Below are 20374 nucleotides of genomic sequence, written 5' to 3' on the forward strand. Positions count from 1 at the left end.
TCATCTGCCATAGCCATGTGGTAGTTATAACTTTTACCTACACTAAGAGAACAACTTGTTTCAAGAAAAAACCTGTAAATTCCTTGCCACCATCCACGGTCCGCTTGGACCATCAACTCGGACTCACATACGCGATATAATAAAACACTTATCCACCCATTTGACCGTAGTCGGCTAAACCAATGTTTGTCGCCCTCTAGCAAACCAAACAATAAAATTCATAGCTCACGCGGATATTTGATCTCGACACTTCTTTTTGTTTACTTCGTATATGTCCAACAGTCTTTGTAAGCATAATTCCTTGCGGCAATTAATAGTAAACTCTATCCCGTTGTGTTTACGACACATACTAGTAGTCTAAGGTCCAATTTCTCCATAGTCGGTAAGAGCATAACCAGGAATTAGAGGTCGGTTAGATAACCGACCATGGAGAAATTGGGGCTAAAGCCGACTAAATCTAGGACGGAGACCTTTTCCGAAAATGTCGTAAGTGACAATCAGACGTCCCGTGTCCCATGTGTAGCGTACTTAATAAAGGGCCGCGAATAGGGTTTATTACCCTATAAAGAAGTTGCTGTAATGTCATGGGGTAAACAGGCCAAATGATGAAATGTCGTAAACTTTAAGTTAGCGACTGAAATTATCGTAACTTATTTTATTATTCATATCGTAGTCTTTAGTCGGCAATCATTTTGTCTATGTGAATTCAAAAGTCCATATAGTGAAATAATGAATTCAAAGTAGTCTAATAATGAATTTGAAGTGTAGGTAGGTACATTATTTTAATCACAAAAAGATACAAGGAACAGATGCTTAGCGCTGTCAAATACCTTTTTATGTGATTTTTATTGTGTCAAACTCGTTTTAAACCTTATTTCCCTAAACTTTGTGCTAATACAGACAGAGACTATCTTAGTACTTGCCGGAGTTATGTTGTTTCTATTCAACTAAGAACCTTAATACTATCAAACCCTTAGCCCAACAGTCAGTCACTAACAACTGCATACCATCTTCTAACTAAAACTCCACCGAAAAAAGCGATCATTTGGGTGCCTATTGATAAATTTTTCATTCAGTCGGCGCGTCGTCGGCTAGCTGCCCCTTGCAGGTCAAAACCCTTTCCAAGAACAGCAGAAAAACAACAAAGCACTTGTGTGCGCCAGTGTACATTCAGCAAACACCGGGGCGGCAAATATTTGTCTTCTGACGCTTGATAGATATGCGTTGTGCGCGACTGTACGCTCCTTCTTGCTAATATTAATTTTATATTGTTTTTTTATATGTTGTCCTTCGTGGTCGTTTTGATTTCACTGCTTTTTGCTTTTTTCCACTATCGGTAACTTCCACTCTACATTTAAGTATGCAGTTCTAAGTTAGTACTTCCTATGTTCAACAAAATTTCATAAAAATACTAAGGTCAAAGGTTTATTCTCAGTTTAGGTACACTCATCGAGTCCTCCAGTGTACCGTGAAATCCCAAATAATTCAAGCTTTTATTGAAAATGATACATCAAACGGATTTTTGAGGATATTTTGTTGTGAAAATGTAGGGTAGTCGATTATTTCTTACGAAATGTCTAAACATCGTTCAGAGAGGATTTTCTATCTGAAGCGGAAATGAACCGTTCAGACTTCCGGATTTGTCCAATATATTTACATACTAGTAGATTATTACCTAAGCATCGGCATCGCATACTATACCTATTAGCAGTAAAGGTTTTACTTTAGACATAAAAATGTCTAAATTAAAATATATTTTTCATATAAAAATGAATTAAAATATCTAGATTTTTTACCAAAGGTCAACTAAGACGTACAAGATGGTAACAAATCGATGAAATGTTACGCATTTTTTCCAACATCGTTTTGCTGTTAGTCGATATAAATATTATAGGGCCGTAATTGTCGTCCGTATTTGGAAACATATTTCGAGGAAACGCTTTGATACATTTTGTATTATGACTATGAATATAATACATAATTTTTTTATAATGGTTTCGCAAGTTTGAAATACTTAATGATGTTTTAAAACATAGACAATAATAGGAAAACGAAATACAACTTGCAGTATACATCTTAGTAGATTTTTTATGAGTTAATGTTTAAAAAAAACATAGCGTATTGATTTTATACAAACATGCATACACAACACAGTGTATTCATACATAATTTTGTACGCTGGATCTCTATAAAAATATGTAAGTACATAATATCTACTCGTGTAGGAATAGTAATGATAACTGTAGATTGAGCCAGAAATAGATACTTAGTCCATGTCGGGACCCTATATTAGGGGGCTATTGTAACCTAATATTCTAGCCTCTAGACCAGTTTCTAATGTCAGTCCAAAATGGGAATCAGACAAGACTCCCCCTTAAGGCAGGAAATTGTAGCCTCTTTCTCTCAATACACAACGTTCGCCGACACTAGTGATGTACCCATTGTTGTTATTAACCATCGAAAAAAATATATTATTATTATTACAAGATGTAATTGTTTATATATGCGGTTCTTAAAACCAATAGGTTTGTCAACTGCATTTTAAGTATCGACTTCTAGTGGACAGAACTACACCTCGAATATTGGCGGGGGATTTAGGTAGGTATTTGTTCTTGAGTCTACTATGTTAAATTTATGTGTTCTTTATCTTGTTACTATGAAAATGAGTTCTCGGTGTTCATATTTTTTAACAGAATTATCACATCGTTTCAATTTTGAAGACAAAAACTTGAAATTTTATCGATAGCTAAAATCATCGTCTGTGGCACAACACTAGACATCCGCCATTTTGACTCTGGACATAACCAGGCTTCCCTTATAGAGGCGAAGTTGATTTCTGTATGACATTTCCCGAGTACCAAGTACGAACTGCATGTTTAAATGATTTTAGACATTTGAATAAGATAATAACATAAGAGAAGAAGATATTATTTCAGAACTGCATGTTGCATAGTTTATAATTTGTGCAAAACATAAAAAATATAAATACCTATACAAATAAGGCATGTTATGCAAGATTAAATCAATATTATAAGTGATTGATGAAGATGTCCTCTGGCCGATACGGCTACGGCGACTGCTGCTGGTTGGGGTTGCGCCTTAGATGCGCACGGAAATGGCTGATGTAGCCAATCTTCTTGAGAAAAGTCGTCCACACTCAGGATATGTTAGTGTGCCGTTCACATAGTTGTACGGTATGTATAATAACTTAAGTAATAATAACTTATAGTTAAAGATTAGGAATGTCATCATTGTCACGGAGGTACCTGAGTTACGTATATAGTACGTTTTTATAACACTTTATTTTATTAACTAACCTTCCTTATATGCCTACTTGACTATATGCCTACCTAAACATGAGTTCAAAAGTACCTAAACCACACGATTCGGAGTCAAAGCTATTAAAAAAACTTTTATTTTTTTTTAAATCGCTTTTAATCTGTGTGCCATAAGAGTAACATTTGAACGGCAAGGCAAGTGTTGCATTCTGGCTTCTGTACCTATGAAATTTTCATAGCTAAAGTGCCGATTCGAACATTTCCTGTAAAAGCTTAAGTTTGAAATCGATTTGACCTAAAATGTTTATCGCTGTTTGAGGTACAGTTATGTGGAAATTTCTAGAGCTACCTTTACGTTTTATAAATACGAAAAAAAACATTTTACTATGGTTCTATGTATGTTAAAAGTTTCACGATGCTAGTTTCCTACAGGTGCCACTTTGTATTATTGAATATTATCAGTAATCTAAATTTTAAGTAAAACTAGTAGTAACAGCATACAAAAGTTTTTTTTTTATGAAAACTTAACTAAGTAAATATAATAATCCAAAGAAAATAAAGCTAAAACTTATGCCTAACAAGTTTCCACCTTTAGGTTATCCCACCAGGTACTCTACCATTATCAAAATATCTCCATCAACCAAATCTCAAAAAACAAAGATTATCTTAAAAAATAACATAATAAATAAAAGCAACGCTCATCCGTTGTAGCAACTAGCAAAACAAAGCTGTTAGCACGTCTTGCAGCACAAAACGCTATCCTTGCTCAGTAAAAACCGGTAAAAACTGGTAAAAACCGGTAAAAACTACATTTCACAGTGACACGGAGAAATGCTGAACACCTGCATTGCAGGCCAGGGGTCCGTGTTTGTGTGGCTACAGCTGGGGTTCATTTGTCATACGGAACCCTGTTTCTCATAAGTATTTGTGTTGACTTCTGCTTTTGTTAGTGCAGTGTGAATGTAACAAAACGCAGTGATCGTAACGACTAGCTTTTTCTTGCCTAGATTATTACGCTCAGTATCAATAAAATTGTTCTAAAATATAGTGTCCTAGGTCTTATTTTGTGTATACAACATAGTAGATTAGGTTCTACACTTAATTATTTGATAGCATTACCAAAAATCGGTTTGAAAATGCCGGTCGCTACGGTTGTGCTGTCATTAATGTCATTATGTAACGTAGATTACTGAAATAGTATCTTAAACTTTTAAGGCATTACATATTTTACGTACCTATAAATGCACCTTAATAATATACCTTTAACGTTTTACATAATTATTATAAAAAGTTTCTTTGGTACCTATATGGTAGGCGGGGGTGCATTTGTTGCAACCAGTTTTCTTTAGTGCAAATTACGATTTAGGAAAAAAATATATTATAATTATTTAACCATATCCAAAGCATTCAAAAGTAATAATAATGTATGTATTTAGCAGTGCAAACACACTTTTATATATTGTAATCCATTGTAGAGTGAAAAACAAGGCACGAGAATCCTAAACTTCAATAGATTGAGTGCATAACGGTTCGATTAATATCATTAAAATGATCAATCAAACTATTTACACTAGGGTCGATCGATACTTATCTCTTTTGTCAACCGTACCTAAATCCTTAAACAAGCACAACATTTCACCAAAACCTATTAAAATACCACACCCCAACAGGCAAACAAGAACAATATACAAAATGGCGCATTCGAAATCCTAAAAACAAACTTGTCTACAGAAACACAAACGATTCGTCAAGTCGGGGCTTGCACCTGGGCTTGGACCTGTGCGGGGGTGGGGGCGGGGGGTGCCAGCTGAGGGGGGCGGGGTAGGGCTGTCAGGGAGCCTGGTTAGGGGTATACCGAGTGAAGGCTTGCTTTGTGGAAATAGCGGATCAGAAATGCTGCTGCTGGTGTAAAATAATGAGGGATTATAAAGCAAGTAATCTTAGATTAATAGGTTCAAAATAGGCTACAATATTTGACGACTATCCGAGTATCCGTGGTGTAGCATTTTCTGTGCCGTTAGTTTTCCAACATAACAGTTTTAACATCAGCACAGAAAAATAGGGTAAGTGCCCCAATAAAGGACACCAAAAAATATGTTTACCAAAAACAATGTTTTTCCGGTTGAAAACGCTGGCACCCCTACTACCCGGTTATCCGGGGGTGGCATTCACCCGGATTGTTAGAATTAATGATTGTTTATATTTCTTCCCAGCAGATCTTCCGTCTGTCGACGGCCACTTACTCAAATTTAATACTCTTAAGGGCATTCCGGGATGTGTTTTAAAGTCCTCTCGACCCCGCTAGTTGAACCGGGTGGTGTTTCGAAGGGGTTAATTGGTTAAGTTTATTTTTGGAATTATGTAGAAAGGTTGTGTTTTAGACTAATGGGGTTAATGAAGAGTGAGAGTGTATTGCTAATAGGATAATGTGGATGCGCTGTTTATTGCTGAAAACTTTTTAATAATATTTTTTATATATCTTTTTTGAAGCTCTTACAAGTTAGGCAGCGCTGACCAAAATTGGCTGGTGATATTTGATTTTTATAGCAACCACTTGTTATTCATAAAACGACCACTTTCGCGAAGTTTTCCCTTGAAAATGGCGGTTTGCAGACACCGAGCAATCTCGATAGCGCTCCTAAACAAAAGATTGCAGCAATACAGGGTAAAACGAATGCAATCGCTTTATAACTTACGAGTTCTATCGGCAGGGTGGAGTTACGCCCTCGGACCACCTGAACTTTTAGCTGTCCCCGGGGTCCGGTTGGCACTTACGACCGGTTATCGGACCCCGGTTTTATTGGTGCAGGTCAGGTTAGGATATAAAACTTTTTTTGGGATCTCTGTTTCACTTATTTGTAAAGAGGTGGGTAGCTGACGATAATTGTGTGTTTACTATTTTTATTTTACATCATTATTTTTGCAGATTTTCCAAAAAGACATATACAGGGTGTCCCAAAAGTCAACGTCATCCCTTAAAGGGCTGATAGGTCAGCTCATGAGAGGCCAGTATATCACAATATGACCTTAGTAAAAACTCGATAATTTTCGAGATATTGACACTTTTATAAATTTGCTGAAAATCGACACCTTGGATCAGTTTTTTGCGTGCCGCCGGTACAAAAATGCATATTGTTAGAATTTGTTTGGTGTTGCATCACCCTGTATAGCCCTGCTATTGATCGCAGTCAAAAAAAATATCGAGTAATGCTGTATGTTTAAAAAAACACAGTTTTCAGAATCATAAAAGGTAATCGTATTTTTTTATAAACAACTTTGACTGTGCATACTGTAAAAAAAATATACCACGCAAACCTGGCACCTTATTTGAAAAGATTGCTCATTTAATGCAGTTTTCAAAATGGTATGAAACGTTCCTATTGTTTCAATTAACAAAAGAGTTATTGCTATTTTAGTACAAAACGACCTCGATGTAAAATTGTTTGAAGGAAATTTATTTGACTGAATTTATTAAGGGTAAGTCATGTTGGAATGATTAAAAGTAAAATAGGTGGTGGGGTCAGCCGTGGCAACATAGATGACGCAAAAATAGCTAAGAAAAAACTTACCAAACTCTTATAAAACATATTTTGCTTTTTTTACACCTTATTTAAAAAAAAAAACAAACATTTATTGACTTATATTTTTATTTCTCCAAATTATAACACCACATTATTATATTAAGTACATAATCAGCAAAAATAATACTCATTAATGGTCATAATCATAATTTTGAGAGTTTGGTTTTGTTTAACAATAACTTTAAAATAAATAACAAGTAATTAGAGGTAATGTTAATGACAAACTGATCTGTCCCTTTTTTGGATACTGTGGGTGTACAATGTACATGTGTAAGCGTTTTACTTGTACAATATCACACATTAGCACTACTCAGGAATGTACGTTACCATGCGCTACATTTATGGGGAATGTGGAGTTGCTATAGTCCACTTTATTCGAGAAAGATACTATAAATGCGTTTTTTTTATTAACTGTGACAACGTTGTCTCTTTTCCCACTCCCGGCCACACCACCTATTTTACTTTTACTCATTTCAACATGACTTACCCTTAATAAATTCAGTCAGAAAAATTTCCTTCAAACAATTTTACATCGAGGTCGTTTTGTACTAAAATAGCAATAACTTTTTTGTTAATTGAAACAATAGCAACGTTTCATACCATTTTAGAAACTGCATTAAATGAGCAATCTTTTCAAATTAAGTGCCAGGTTTGCGTGGTATATTTTTTTTACAGTATGTAGAGTCAAAGTTGTTTATAAAAAAATACGATTACCCTTTATGACTTTGAAAACTGTGTTTTTTTAAACATACAGCATTACTCGATATTTTTTTTGACTGCGATCAATAGCAGGGCTATACAGGGTGATGCAACACCAAACAAATTCTAACAATATGCATTTTTGTACCGGCGGCACGCAAAAAACTGATCCAAGGTGTCGATTTTCAGCAAATTTATAAAAGTGTCAATATCTCGAAAATTATCGAGTTTTTACTAAGGTCATATTGTGATATTCTGGCCTCTCATGAGCTGACCTATCAGCCCTTTAAGGGATGACGTTGACTTTTGGGACACCCTGTATGTATATAGTCTTACTGCAAAATCTTTATATAAAACACCACTGAACATCATTACATCAGCTTTGAACATTATTTTTGAAAAAATCAACACTATTATTAAACTTAAAGTTATGCACAACCATTTCAAGGATAACGTATGAAGGTCCAGTCAAAAACATTCCACGTTCGCCGACGACTAGCGACAAGAAATTGTAGGAAACGTTTAACATAAAAAAATATTGTCAGAACGTGCTCCAGATCTTGGGAGAAGTAATTGAAAACTTTCATGCGGAGGCAAACTTACAGACGACATATTAGATTCCCTTATCCAGTCTTGTCTGCGATATAAAATGAAAATTTAAAAATAAAATATTCAGAACCGACGAAAAATTACCAAAACAAAATGTAACGGCGGAAGCGGTCGTGAAAATACCGCGCATAATATCATAAAATATTTCCCAACAGCAACAAAAATAATAACTCGAGCGTCTGATAAACAGCAGCACTTAAAATTGTAAAGCGTTTCGCACAGCGCTTTAAACTATGACAAATGTCCTAAATTCCTGTAAAATATGAGAAGACGAGCACTGACCATTGCCAGGTGGCTAATCTATTTGTCTAAGACCTGGATGTGGTGGATTAATGCGAGCACTCTGGCCGAACATGTCTGGACATCCGCGCACCTGATGCTTCTGCACATTATACTTACATACTAGACTATGCTTTTGCGGGGTGGTCGTTTTAGATTTTGATACAATGTAGACTGGGAGTTAGTTTCACTTTGTAGTTTACGCGTAAGCTATTTATTTAACAATGCATTGCATACTTCATTTTTTATTTACAAAACAATCTCCTCACCTCATCATCATCATCAATTCATCACCCTATAGCAGTCCACTGCTGGACGTAGGCCTCTTCTGAAGCACGCCACTGGATGCGATCTATTCGTATACGATCCACGCATGTTGTTCGGTGGAATCCACAAAATAAATTCAAGAACAGACACCAGTACTTACACTCCCAATCCGAATAACACGTCCATATTACTATGACAAAACAAAAGGCGGCAACAACTCTGTGAAAAATGGGCAGCTAATCTTTTCGTCTAAAACAGCGATGTATTCAGACAGATAAATGAGAGTGGTCCGGTCACGCCCGCGACGGCACCTGGGGACCCCTTGTCCGAAGGGGAGGGGGGGAGATGAACGAAGGGAGGGAGAACTTGCTACATTCTCGTTTGTTGTGATGACTCTTGTTACATTTTTGTGTTTGGTCGAAATGGAATCGTTCGAAATAATTATCTTATCAGTAGAGAGAAAACATAACAGTAGGTAGAATATTTTTTTAACTTTTTTGTTCAGTGTTAATGCCTTTACTTGAAAATCAAATCTATGCAAAAATTACCTTTTTCAATAAGACCGTTTTCAGGACCAACCCTAACAATAATTTGCCAAAGTGTAAAAGTTTGTACTTATATTTTCATTTCATATTCCACTTATTTTTTATGAGAAACTTAGATTACACAGTTTTTTAGACGGCTTGAGACAGAAGCGTAAAGAGTTTTAAAAGAATAATTTTATTTGGTAATTTAACATTGTGAAAGCGGGGGGTTTAAAAAGCTATTTCAATTATTCTGTTCGTAGCGGGCTGATCAATCAAAGTGTTTTAATGAGCTCCGAACAAAGGCAGCACCTCATTAGGTAAAAGTACCTGAAGTCTGCAGACAGAGTAGAGTACAAAAAAATATTGATTTCCCAAGACGCATTTACAAGTAGCTGCAAATATTTCTTCAATACCCAACTTACATATTAATTTCTCCCTTTTATGTGCAAAAAACTTCAACTTCTCTTGAGTCTATCCTTGAGACAAATTGAAATCATATCTAAGTATTTTATTGTTTTATAAATATCACAGAAAGAACTTAAGAGCATACTAAAATATATGTACAAGAACGATAAGAATTAATAAAAAAACATTAGTTTTTTTAAACATCCACTGTAAGCGTGTACTCTGTAAAAACAGTTCGATCGTTAATCCTGGCAAAACAAGTTCATCTTGGAAGCCCTTTATCACAGTCCGGAGGGCGCAGGTGTTTTCTCTGCCGGCGCAAATATACTGTGCACAGTGCAGTTGCACATCTGGACTATTCCAAAAATGTGCCGATATTAGTAGGTCTTACCTCAATAGTGGGCTTTTCCTTTTGATTTTTCCGTAAATATTAAAACTTTAACTAATAACATGTATTATAAAAAAATAATGTCACTTGCACAGTTGTTACGACTATAGAATATAGGTATGTTAGTTATAAAAAGTCTGTTCATCTTGAAGCCGTTTTTTTCATATTCTTACAAAATAGTTCAGTTTTTTAAGAACTTTGAAATCCTGTTCTCTGCCTACTACCATTTCCTACAAAATCTCACCAATATCGCAATGGGATTCCTAACTTAACAGAATAAGGCTGTATGCCTTAGTGGTGCAAGGTACTTAGTTGTGCGATTTCAGTGAGTTCCTTAATTGAAGCCTCTAATGAGATCCTACCACGTGGGGACGAAGTTGGGAGCTAGGAGTCATTAATCATTAAGAGGATAGATATTCAAATAAATTTGGGGATTTAATTACACTTAATACGGTTTTTTACTGTGATTATTAATTATTATTATTGCACATTCTAATGATAGATAATGTAGGTACTCAGTATAATTTATATGAATTTTTATAGACTTACTTAAGTTTCGTAACGGGAATGCTTTTTTTTAAACTAATAATACCTGCATGTATATATTTTAATCCGCATAATATTTTCTTTAAAAAAATATTCACTTTGCCGACCTTAAAAAGCCACGAATAGCGATTGTCAATTTACGTCATCTGTTTCACAATATAACGTCCCATACATATTCTATACCACTTCACCAGGCCCCATCTCGAACGCGAAAACAGGGTTGTCACAACATTTGATGAATCGCTTATTAGATTGTCGCTCCGTATGTTTTGCACTTATTTTCACGCCAATATAGCCGACTTTTTGCATCGATAAATTACGATGGCCGACCATCGCTGCGTTCACCCTATTATTTCGTTTTTGTGCCGCCGCTAAGATTGGGTAATTGGTTTTCCATGTGGCTTTTTTATAAACAATTACTATGAAACTATTGTTCAGATATTTTCTGATGGTTATTATTATATACCTACTTGATAGTATTAACTTAATTCCGAGTTGTTTCTTAGTTGTATTAACTCAGGTACTTTTTGTTAGCATTTAATATCTTATCCTCCGGCCCTCCCTGAAAACCCCGTAATATTTACGTCGATAGTAATAGTTTTCCATAAAACACTGACATTTATTAACATTTTCCGACAAAAGGTTCTATAACAAAAGAGTCGCCGTTCAATGGTTTCTGCATTTGAAACTGTAGTTCTGCCTTGGCTTTTACAACTCGGTTCATTGTCAACGACATTTTGACATGACTTAGTGTTGGTACCATTATATTAAGCGTTCGATTTTCTCTTCTTACGCTGAGATTTGTTTCATTTCCATGAATCGTTACCGTGTTGCGTAGCCTTGGAGCGTAATATACGATCGCTATTTTGATGTAATATTTATCTAATTCAGTGAAATGCAAAAAATAACACATTCTACGGCTCGCTCAATATAAGAGTAGGATGTAAACTCTTCTAATAATACATTTAATTAAATAAAAAAATATAGAATGGTAAGAAAGCTACATTTCTGCTTTCGAAAAAACTTTATGTACCTTAGTAAGACTTTTAAAATAGCTCTTCAAAAGTGAAATATATATTTTTACGAGTAAAATATCAAAGTGAAGCAATAACTTTGGTTTGAATCTTTCAGCGCTGAATGTGTTTTATTTTTCAGGTTTCATTGTTAAATATCATCATATAAAATCAGAATAAAAGGAAGTTCAACTGAAATTTCCCAAGTTACAGCTTAGATAGAGCCCCCTTCTTAACTTGTCATATACTTGTCCCTGGTCAAACTTAAAAACTGAGGCAGATTTTATTACTATTAATAATAAAGGTACAAAATATTAATAGGACGACTATAGGGACACACACCACAAACTATTCCACCCAAACCTTACCTGAAAAAACCACTAACAGTAATCTTTCTCCTTCCACAGATGAACCCGCAAGATGACTCAGAGATTTGACCAGAACCGTCTCCTCTGAAGCAAAACCCTCCATCATCAGCCATGAGTTGGCAACACCAAGACTCGGTCTTGGGACCGCTCGAAAAGACTATCTCAGCAAAACGCCACACCCTACAGGACCTTAAACCACTCCTAGAAGACAGAGGGGGGGACCCGTTGAAGAAATGTCGAATAAGGACAGTGTTAAAAACAGACCATAGTGAAAATAGTCGAATTAGCAATAATAGTTTTAATGGGTTAGAGAGTAAGGTTAGTTTTCGAATTGGAAGCAGATGGTGCTGTAGGGGTGTTAGGCAGTGGTTTTTGGCGTTTCTGGTGATGGTGGCAGCTCTGGACAGTACGAGGATATGTGCTGAAGCCAGGAGTTCAGGTATGAACCTTTCTTATTATATTTTTTACTGCTAAGCCCCAACTTCTCCATAGTCGGTTAGATCGTAACCAGGGAAATAATAATAATAATATAATATGTGGGGACATCTCACACACGGCCATCCGACCCCAAGCTAAGCAGAGCCTGTGTTATGGGTATCGGACAGCTGATATATCTACACAAATACATAGATAGATAGATATTAAATATAAATATCAACACCCAAGACCCGAGAACAAATATCTGTCTTTAAACAAATATCTGCCCCAGCCGGGAATCTAACCCGGGACCTTCGGCATAGCAGTCAGGGCCACTAACCACTACGCCATTCGACCGGAAAGGTTGCTTAATTATACGTCATCTCCATATTCAATTCTTGACAGATGTGTCAAAAGTCAAGCAATAATCCCTGGGTATGGTCTAACCCACTATGGCTAAATTGGCACTAAAGTCTGGTTTTTAACCACATATAGGTACTAACTTGCAGATTCTGAACGGTTCATCAACGGTCGTTTGTCCCGTGCATTGAGTATGAATGGTCTGGGGACGAAATAGGCAGACGTATAGGAAGACGTGGTAGGCCAGAAAGGCCCACCGATTTATAAAAACTAGTTGCAGTCTCAATTTTCACTAGACTCAATCTAGTTGGCAAAGCGTTCGTTTCATAGAAAATGATTTGTTTACATACTAAAATGACAGCTTCAATTCATAAAATATTCGGATTCCGGATTTGATCACAGATTTGGTCATGGTTTATTGTTATTAGCTGTTTCCTAGCAACCAATGTCAAAAAATTGCAATAGTGATGTACCGGTATGTAGATATGTATTAATCGACAAAAAAGGTCATAGTTGGGAAGCGTCCGTAGTCGAATTGGCTTCAGTAATCGTAACTGATCACTGAGGTTAAGCAACAACTGACACGGTCAGCCATTGGTAGGTACAGCATGAGGTACCGATTTCAAATGGTTCTTTTCTGGCGCTTCCGTGCTTCGGACGGGACGTTAAGCCGTGGGTCCCTGTTGCTGCTTCGGCAGCAGTCGTTAAGCCTAGTCAGAGGCCGCCCGAAGGGGCGGCTTGAAAGCATCTGACCGTCGGGTTACCCACTTACTCGACAACTTCAGTGCATTGTACTCATTCAAAAACGGCGATACGGCTCGCGACCTATCACGTGAGTATAAATGTACAGCGAAAAGCGGGTGACTTCGTTTATTAATCATTCCTAATTAAATTTAACTACACCTAATTAATTTGAAATTAGTATTTCTAACCCATGTTCTCGAATTCATCGATAACACTTATCGATAATTGTTACATCCATTGGCAAGAAAAATGAAGACACTGTGTTCATTATTAAATGTCACTTCACGTAACCCTTATTGCTGGGAATTAAAACTCATAATGATATGTCCCATGAGACATAATCATGGTAAACGGTAAAATTTCCCCCCGCAAAAATTGGCAGACTTTTTTGTATCAAGAAAGATTGCTATGACGCTTCCCGAGAGTACACCCGAGTCCGCGTTGTTCTATGGTCCCGTGAATAATAAGTGATGTAACCTTCTATTGACAAGACAATCGACTGTTGATGAACCGTTCAGAATCTGTCAAGTTAGTATCTGAGATTAAAAAACACACCTTAGCCTTTCTATTCTATTCTATTCTTACCTTAGCCTTATACTGAAAAGTATTTCCCTTCAAATCAAAATGAAAAGCTTACGTACAGACTAACGTGTGTGAAATTCGGTAGGATATACCATTATTTATTAGTTAAGTTACAGATCGCGTGAGCTTTTATTACGTACTTTAGTGGTACATCAATAAATGTTTAGCATTTTACACGCGGCGAATTAATTTGTACTTTTAATGGCACAATTTGTACGATTGAGGCGGACATAAATTTATATACTCGTATGATATCAGCAAAAAAGTTTGGTACTTAATGAATTACTACGTACATGTTAGGTTGTATTTAACTTAATTAGTGCTTAGGGATTAACGCTATTCTGTTAAAAACTGTTATGTTGACCTGCTACCATACTACCACCGACACATTAGCAATAAAAAATCCATAAGCAGCGTCAAGATCTGTCTGATCCATACAAGTAACGTCAAATTTGGCAAGCGAGCGACGCTACTTAAGGATTGTTAATTGCTAATGTTCGGTGGTGGTAGCCCCACTGCTGGTATGAAGGTCACTGATGAAATATGACTCAGTATATTCCATAGGAGAGGGAGACAAACTTTGACTTTGAGCTTAATGGGGTCGTGTCCTTAGATACTAAAATATGCAAAATATATTTGTAAATGTATACAGGCTGATTACAAATAGGCTTGTCTTAAAGGTCACTAACCTTAAATCTTTCAGTTTACAGTAATATCGAAGATGTTCGATCAATGTCGCTCTAGGACAATCGAAATTACACCTTAATGCGCCGATCGCATGATGTATTTTGCCGTGACTGGTTCTGTTTCGTTCAAAAATAGTTTATTCTTGAAAATATTTTTCTATAACAAACAATTTAGGTACTTTAAAAAATATTATGCTTAAAGAGACTTTATGCCTTTATTTATGCCTGTACTCTGTACCTACTTTATCTTGTTTTCTTAGAAATAGAAATACACTACAAAGAGCTACAACAAATTTAATTTAAAAAAAATATGTTTAGAAATAAGTTTGTAGATTTAGAATAGTGAAGACATTTAACACATTAGTACCTATTATAGGTACCTATCTGGTAAGATTATTCGTGTTGGTAGGATTACTTCATAAAGTTAGGCAATAAGCAAGAACTAGGCAGGTTACAGGTTGCCTAGTTTATGTACTTAGGTTTGAGATTTGAACTCTCGCTGGCCTTATGTTTATTTTGACACCTTAACCACAGAAACGTTTCTGAACCTACAGTACACAATATGCACCTCTAGCTAAAAAATCATTAACAACGTTAAAAATACAATATATAGACATGAGTTAAAATTCTAGCTATTCAATAGGTACCTATAGATAGTCTTGAATTTATTTATTAACAACTAATTATACAGAATGTCGTAAAATTGAAATTGTTATCAAAAACTTCATCATCAGCCTATAGCAGTCCAGTGCTGGACGTAGGCCTATCCCAAAGCACGCCATTGGATGCGATCTTTAGCTTTCCGTTAGCTTTAGCTGATCGTTATCAAAAACTTGAGTTTACTTAATTAGCTAAAAATTCTGTTCTATTTAGTAAATTTAAAAAAAAGAATAAGCAGTCTTTTTTTGGCTGAAAATGACGCAGAAACAACCTGTACTAGATTTAATTCAAAATATGTATTTCCCAACCCAAGAATGTTTCTCAAAGATTTAGCATCTGTTTTAGCAAGATAACGGGCCCCATACTGAGCTAGGCCGCACCTCGACGACTCGACATGTAAATAAATCTAACAAAAACTCAGACAAACCTGAGCCTTAAGCCCTTGTCTTAAGCTCAGTGTAGTAATAAGGAAGCTATACTTTCACCTGTTTGCTAACTTTATGTTTTATCTGAAAAGCGGTAGGAAAAGTAAAGATTGACTGTTTAAATGATGGTATTTTACACAAAAAATTATAAAATACTAGCTGTTCCCGCGAGCTTCGCTTCGCCTTAAAAAGTTTTCCCGTGGGAATTCCGCGATAAAAAGCCTATGTTCTTTCTTAGGGTCTAGACCATATGTATACCAAATTTCATTCAAATCCGTTCAGTAGTTTTGCCGTGAAAGAGTAACAGACAGACAGACAGACACAGTTACTTTCGCATTTATAATATTATATATTAGGATATTAGGATGAGACTACAGGTTCTAACGGGTGGAAGTTTAAATTCATGAACATTACAGTCATCGTCATCGTCAGCCCGTAGTCGTTCACTGCTGGATATAGGCCTCTCCCAAAGAGAACCACAACACTCTGTTCTCGGCCTTCCTCATCCGGCCACCACCTGCCACCTATCTATTATCTTAGTCTAGGAAATGCGTTAATTTCGTTTCGTTCGTTTCGTTAATACATGTGTTATTTCCTCTAACTTAATAAAACTACCGCATTATTTCCTACAATTTATGCAAAAAACTTCGTTAAGTAGTTGTCTATTAACCAACGAGCATAAAAAGCTCTAAAGTGAGATATTGTGTTAAACTCTCACAAAATCGTGTACCATCCACTCAACTTATTAATACCAGGGCTATTCCGCAACTTTGGCTCTTAAAAAATTAAACCAAAATATTCAAACAAACTTTGCCGAGCAAAATTATTCCTTATTATATAACTGCTAAGAACCAGTTATCACGCCAGCTTACAATCCTTTACTTCGCTGGTTTATATTGGCCTTAAGGGCAATGGAATTTGTGCTTTAAATCCAACTACTTAAAGTGTAAGTCTAAAAGTTGTAGTAATTAGTGAAAAGAGCTTGCAACCTTGCAAGCGAAACAAAAGAGTTGTTTCATTTTAGAAAAGGTGCAGGTTTAATACCAAAAGCAATTTATTACATATTGCTGGTGTTCCTTATTTAAATAAATAAAAATAAAATTACATAAAAATACCAGTAATAAAATTACATGGTGGATAATTATCTCTATTGCAGACTGTACACGAGTCGATCTCGCCGAATGTTCAGTGGAAGACAAATCTGACCTGATTAAAGCTTTAGGCCTTTCTTTTTCTTTGTTTCTGAACAAACTTTGCTACTGTAATCGTTTCACTACTTAACTATTTTACTCTATACTTTTACGTACAGGGTGTGGGACACCATGTATACTGTATTTGTTTTATTCTGTTATATTTTCTGTGAGGGTGTAAGTACCTGCAACTGGCTCTCTCGAATGGAACCTTTGAGCATATCCCCCAAGTCTTAACTGCCTTCCTAAGCTTGGACCATTTTCCACCATGCTGGTCCACTGTGGGTTGGTAGGTTCACATATAAGTATGCAGGTTTCCTCACGATGTTTTCCTTCTCCGTAAGAGCGCTGATATGCGTTGTACTTAAATTCTAAAGAACTTATTAGTACCTACATGTCAGCACCGGAATTTGAACCCGCATCTCTGGCTTCAGAAGCGGGCGCTTATCCGACTGAGCTACCACCGCTCGGTACAAAAAATTAGCGTGTTGAAAACACAATTTAGTTATAACATGGAAACTGTTACAGAGTACAGCAATGGATGGTATATTAGCGGAGCCCAGAATCAAAAACAATTCAGTAGTTCGCTAATGCCTGCTAAGCGTATTTCGGCAGCCAGTACTCAGAATACTAAATTAGAGTTAGATTGCCGCTCAGAACTGGTTTTAAAACTAAAATAACAGCTTTGCTAATGGGAAACCTGGATACGTGTTAAAAGCGGTACTATTCTGGTACCTCTGAGGCACAGGAATCAAGGATGACAGAATAATTTGTAGCTCAACTATACATTAGGAGCCTGTTTCACAGTCTGTAAGTATAAAAGTTATAGGTGATCTGTGAATCTACGATCATACACTGACACTGGAGTGTTACTCTATACTGACGAAACACGAACGAATGAGAGCTGTGCAATCGGCACGTTTAATACATCTACATAATGTAGGGCTCCGAAACTATGTTTTTTGTCATATAGACTAACCCCCCTGTCAAAGAACGAAAACGAGAGAACATGCACTCAAACCTCATATAAACGCTGCGAAACCGATCAGCCTACAATAAAAGCAGCACACATTACCAGCCGGTAGCTCGCATCGGGAAAATTAACAGGTGAATCCAATCGACACTTAATCCGCGATAGAAACCAATCTGCAAGGGCCTCGAGCCCGCAGGTAAAAACGGGTATACCAATCATCATTCCCATAATCCATTAAGATTTCGCTTCGCTTCGCCGGGCACACTTGCCCAACTCCCGGGAGGTAAATATTTTACCCCCACACCCCGGGAAAACCCCCACTTTTTCCCTATAATGTATTCGCTTACCCCCACCCCGTCAAACCTCATCGTTTGGTCCCTATTTTGCATGAAGGGGAGAATTTAAATTGTGTAATCTAACTTTCAATTCATTCATACATTCAGCGCCATCTCTCGGTGATAAATTGAAACTGAAATGGATTCTTACAGTCATTTACCTTTTGGTCGCTGTGAGGGGCATGTGTCTTTTCGGTGGATGATGAATTGATGATGGGTATTAATAAAATAGATGCACATAGGTATTTGTTTATATTGTATTTTATTTATTTATTTAAATTTTTATTGTACAAATATTACAAATAAAAGTACAAAGAGTGGACTTAATGCTAAAAGCATTTTCTGCCAGTTTATAATATTATTTTAAATAGTTATGTTACTTTAAGTTCTTCGTTTTTAATCATATACTTACCGAAAAAGGGTGGAGACATCTCACACACGGCCATCCGATCCCAAGCTAGGCAGAGCCTGTGTTATGGGTATCGGACAGCTGATACATCTACACATATACATAGATAGATACATATTAAATATAAATAACTTTAGAGAGAAAGAGTAACTTTCGGAAATAATAATAATACTACGTAGCTAGAACCTTATGGAAGAAGCATCAACAGTATTTTGTCACTTCACAAAAAGCCGAGCTTCTCGGAACTTTCCGGCCTAAAAACGTGCAGTACATTAATCTTTATTTGGCTTCACCATTTCTCTTATTTTTCATGGTCAGGAACCCATTGCTCACGTTTATAAAAGGCTTTTTTTGAAAAAAGTCTAGATGGGTGACACCTTGTTAAGTACCGCATGAAAATTATGATTTCAGTGGGAGATAATTTTGAGGTTGTCCTTTTTTATGAAGAGTACTTTTATTTTAGTGTTATAAAATATGGATTACTTAATTATCTTTGCAAAGTGAGCTATTTTAATATTAGAATATGGTGGTAAGATTTAATATCCGATGTATCCATTTCCTGAAAAGGCTACTAAAATAACATTTAATATTCCTTTTACATTCCATTCTAAAATAAAATAGAGATTCGAAATTCAAAATGTAATAAATTCGAGAACATTCTATGGAGTCGACACGTAACATCGCAGGTTTTCAGTTAATAACTCGCGCACTCACTCAAAACTTACCCTATGGTTTCCGAAATAAGGTTTACTTTCGCTTAGCTTTTAAAATTATGGATTGGATATAAAATTGTATGATGTACAGGACAATAGGATGCACTTACTGATATAAGATAGGGTTTGGAAAAGATTAAAAGTCGAGACAAGGCTTTAAATGAAGGCAGGTGTAGCATTATGAGAAGTACTCAAGGCAACGTTTTCCCTTTATTAGTGTGCTGTGTTTTTGCCGCCATATTTTAGGCTACTCTGTAGTGAACGGCTGGCCATTGTTGTGACTTTTTGCAAGTTTAAACAATAAAACCTACCTCATTTAAAATGTAAAAATGTCGCGTCGAGCTGTACTTACAGTTGCTTCGAAGCTAAGTAGGTATTGGTGTACTTAACGTACCTAAGAGGCTAAGTACCATAATAAAATCTTTTCTTATAATGTAATATTTTGAAAATGGTATGTTTTTGAAATACCTAAATATTTTTGTTTACATTTATGTAATTTACGTAACCTTAAACCTTATAACTTAGTAGATGTGCATATATAAAATACATAAATAGTTAAATTACCCATAGCAAGCACTAGACACAGGCTTTAGGGTGCTTTTCCACCAGAGATGTGCTATGCTACGATGCTATGGATGCGTTTGATATCCACCAATCATATTATTGGTGCACATAGCTTAGCACTGGTGGAAACGGATTCAACTAAGATATGTTTTTTGTATGGAATGATGCGTGCTATGGATGTGTGCTATGGATGCGTGCTATGGATATGTGCTATGGACCATCGCGAGTGGTGTAGCTATGGCGCCGCCGCCCCCGTCGTTTCCCTACTATCGATACATAGCATAGCTCGAGATGCGCATCTTTCTCGCACAGCTACTTTGCGGCGGCGCATCTTCGTAGCGCATCTTCCTCGCACA

At 36.3% G+C, this 20374-nt stretch overlaps 1 protein-coding gene across 1 annotated transcript in view; it reads left to right on the plus strand.

Moving 5' to 3' along the window:
- Nucleotides 1-20374, plus strand: part of LOC105381165 (latrophilin Cirl) — a 243869-nt gene that overhangs the window by 136601 nt on the left and 86894 nt on the right. The window contains exon 2 of the mRNA XM_011550831.3: nucleotides 12000-12399. Within this exon, the coding sequence (XP_011549133.2) occupies nucleotides 12072-12399 (328 nt within the window). The 5' untranslated portion in view covers nucleotides 12000-12071. The remainder of the gene's footprint in view (nucleotides 1-11999; nucleotides 12400-20374) is intronic.

The sequence above is a fragment of the Plutella xylostella genome, chromosome 27 (assembly GCF_932276165.1).
Source record: "Plutella xylostella chromosome 27, ilPluXylo3.1, whole genome shotgun sequence".
In the NCBI taxonomy this organism is placed as follows: Eukaryota; Metazoa; Arthropoda; class Insecta; order Lepidoptera; family Plutellidae; genus Plutella; species Plutella xylostella.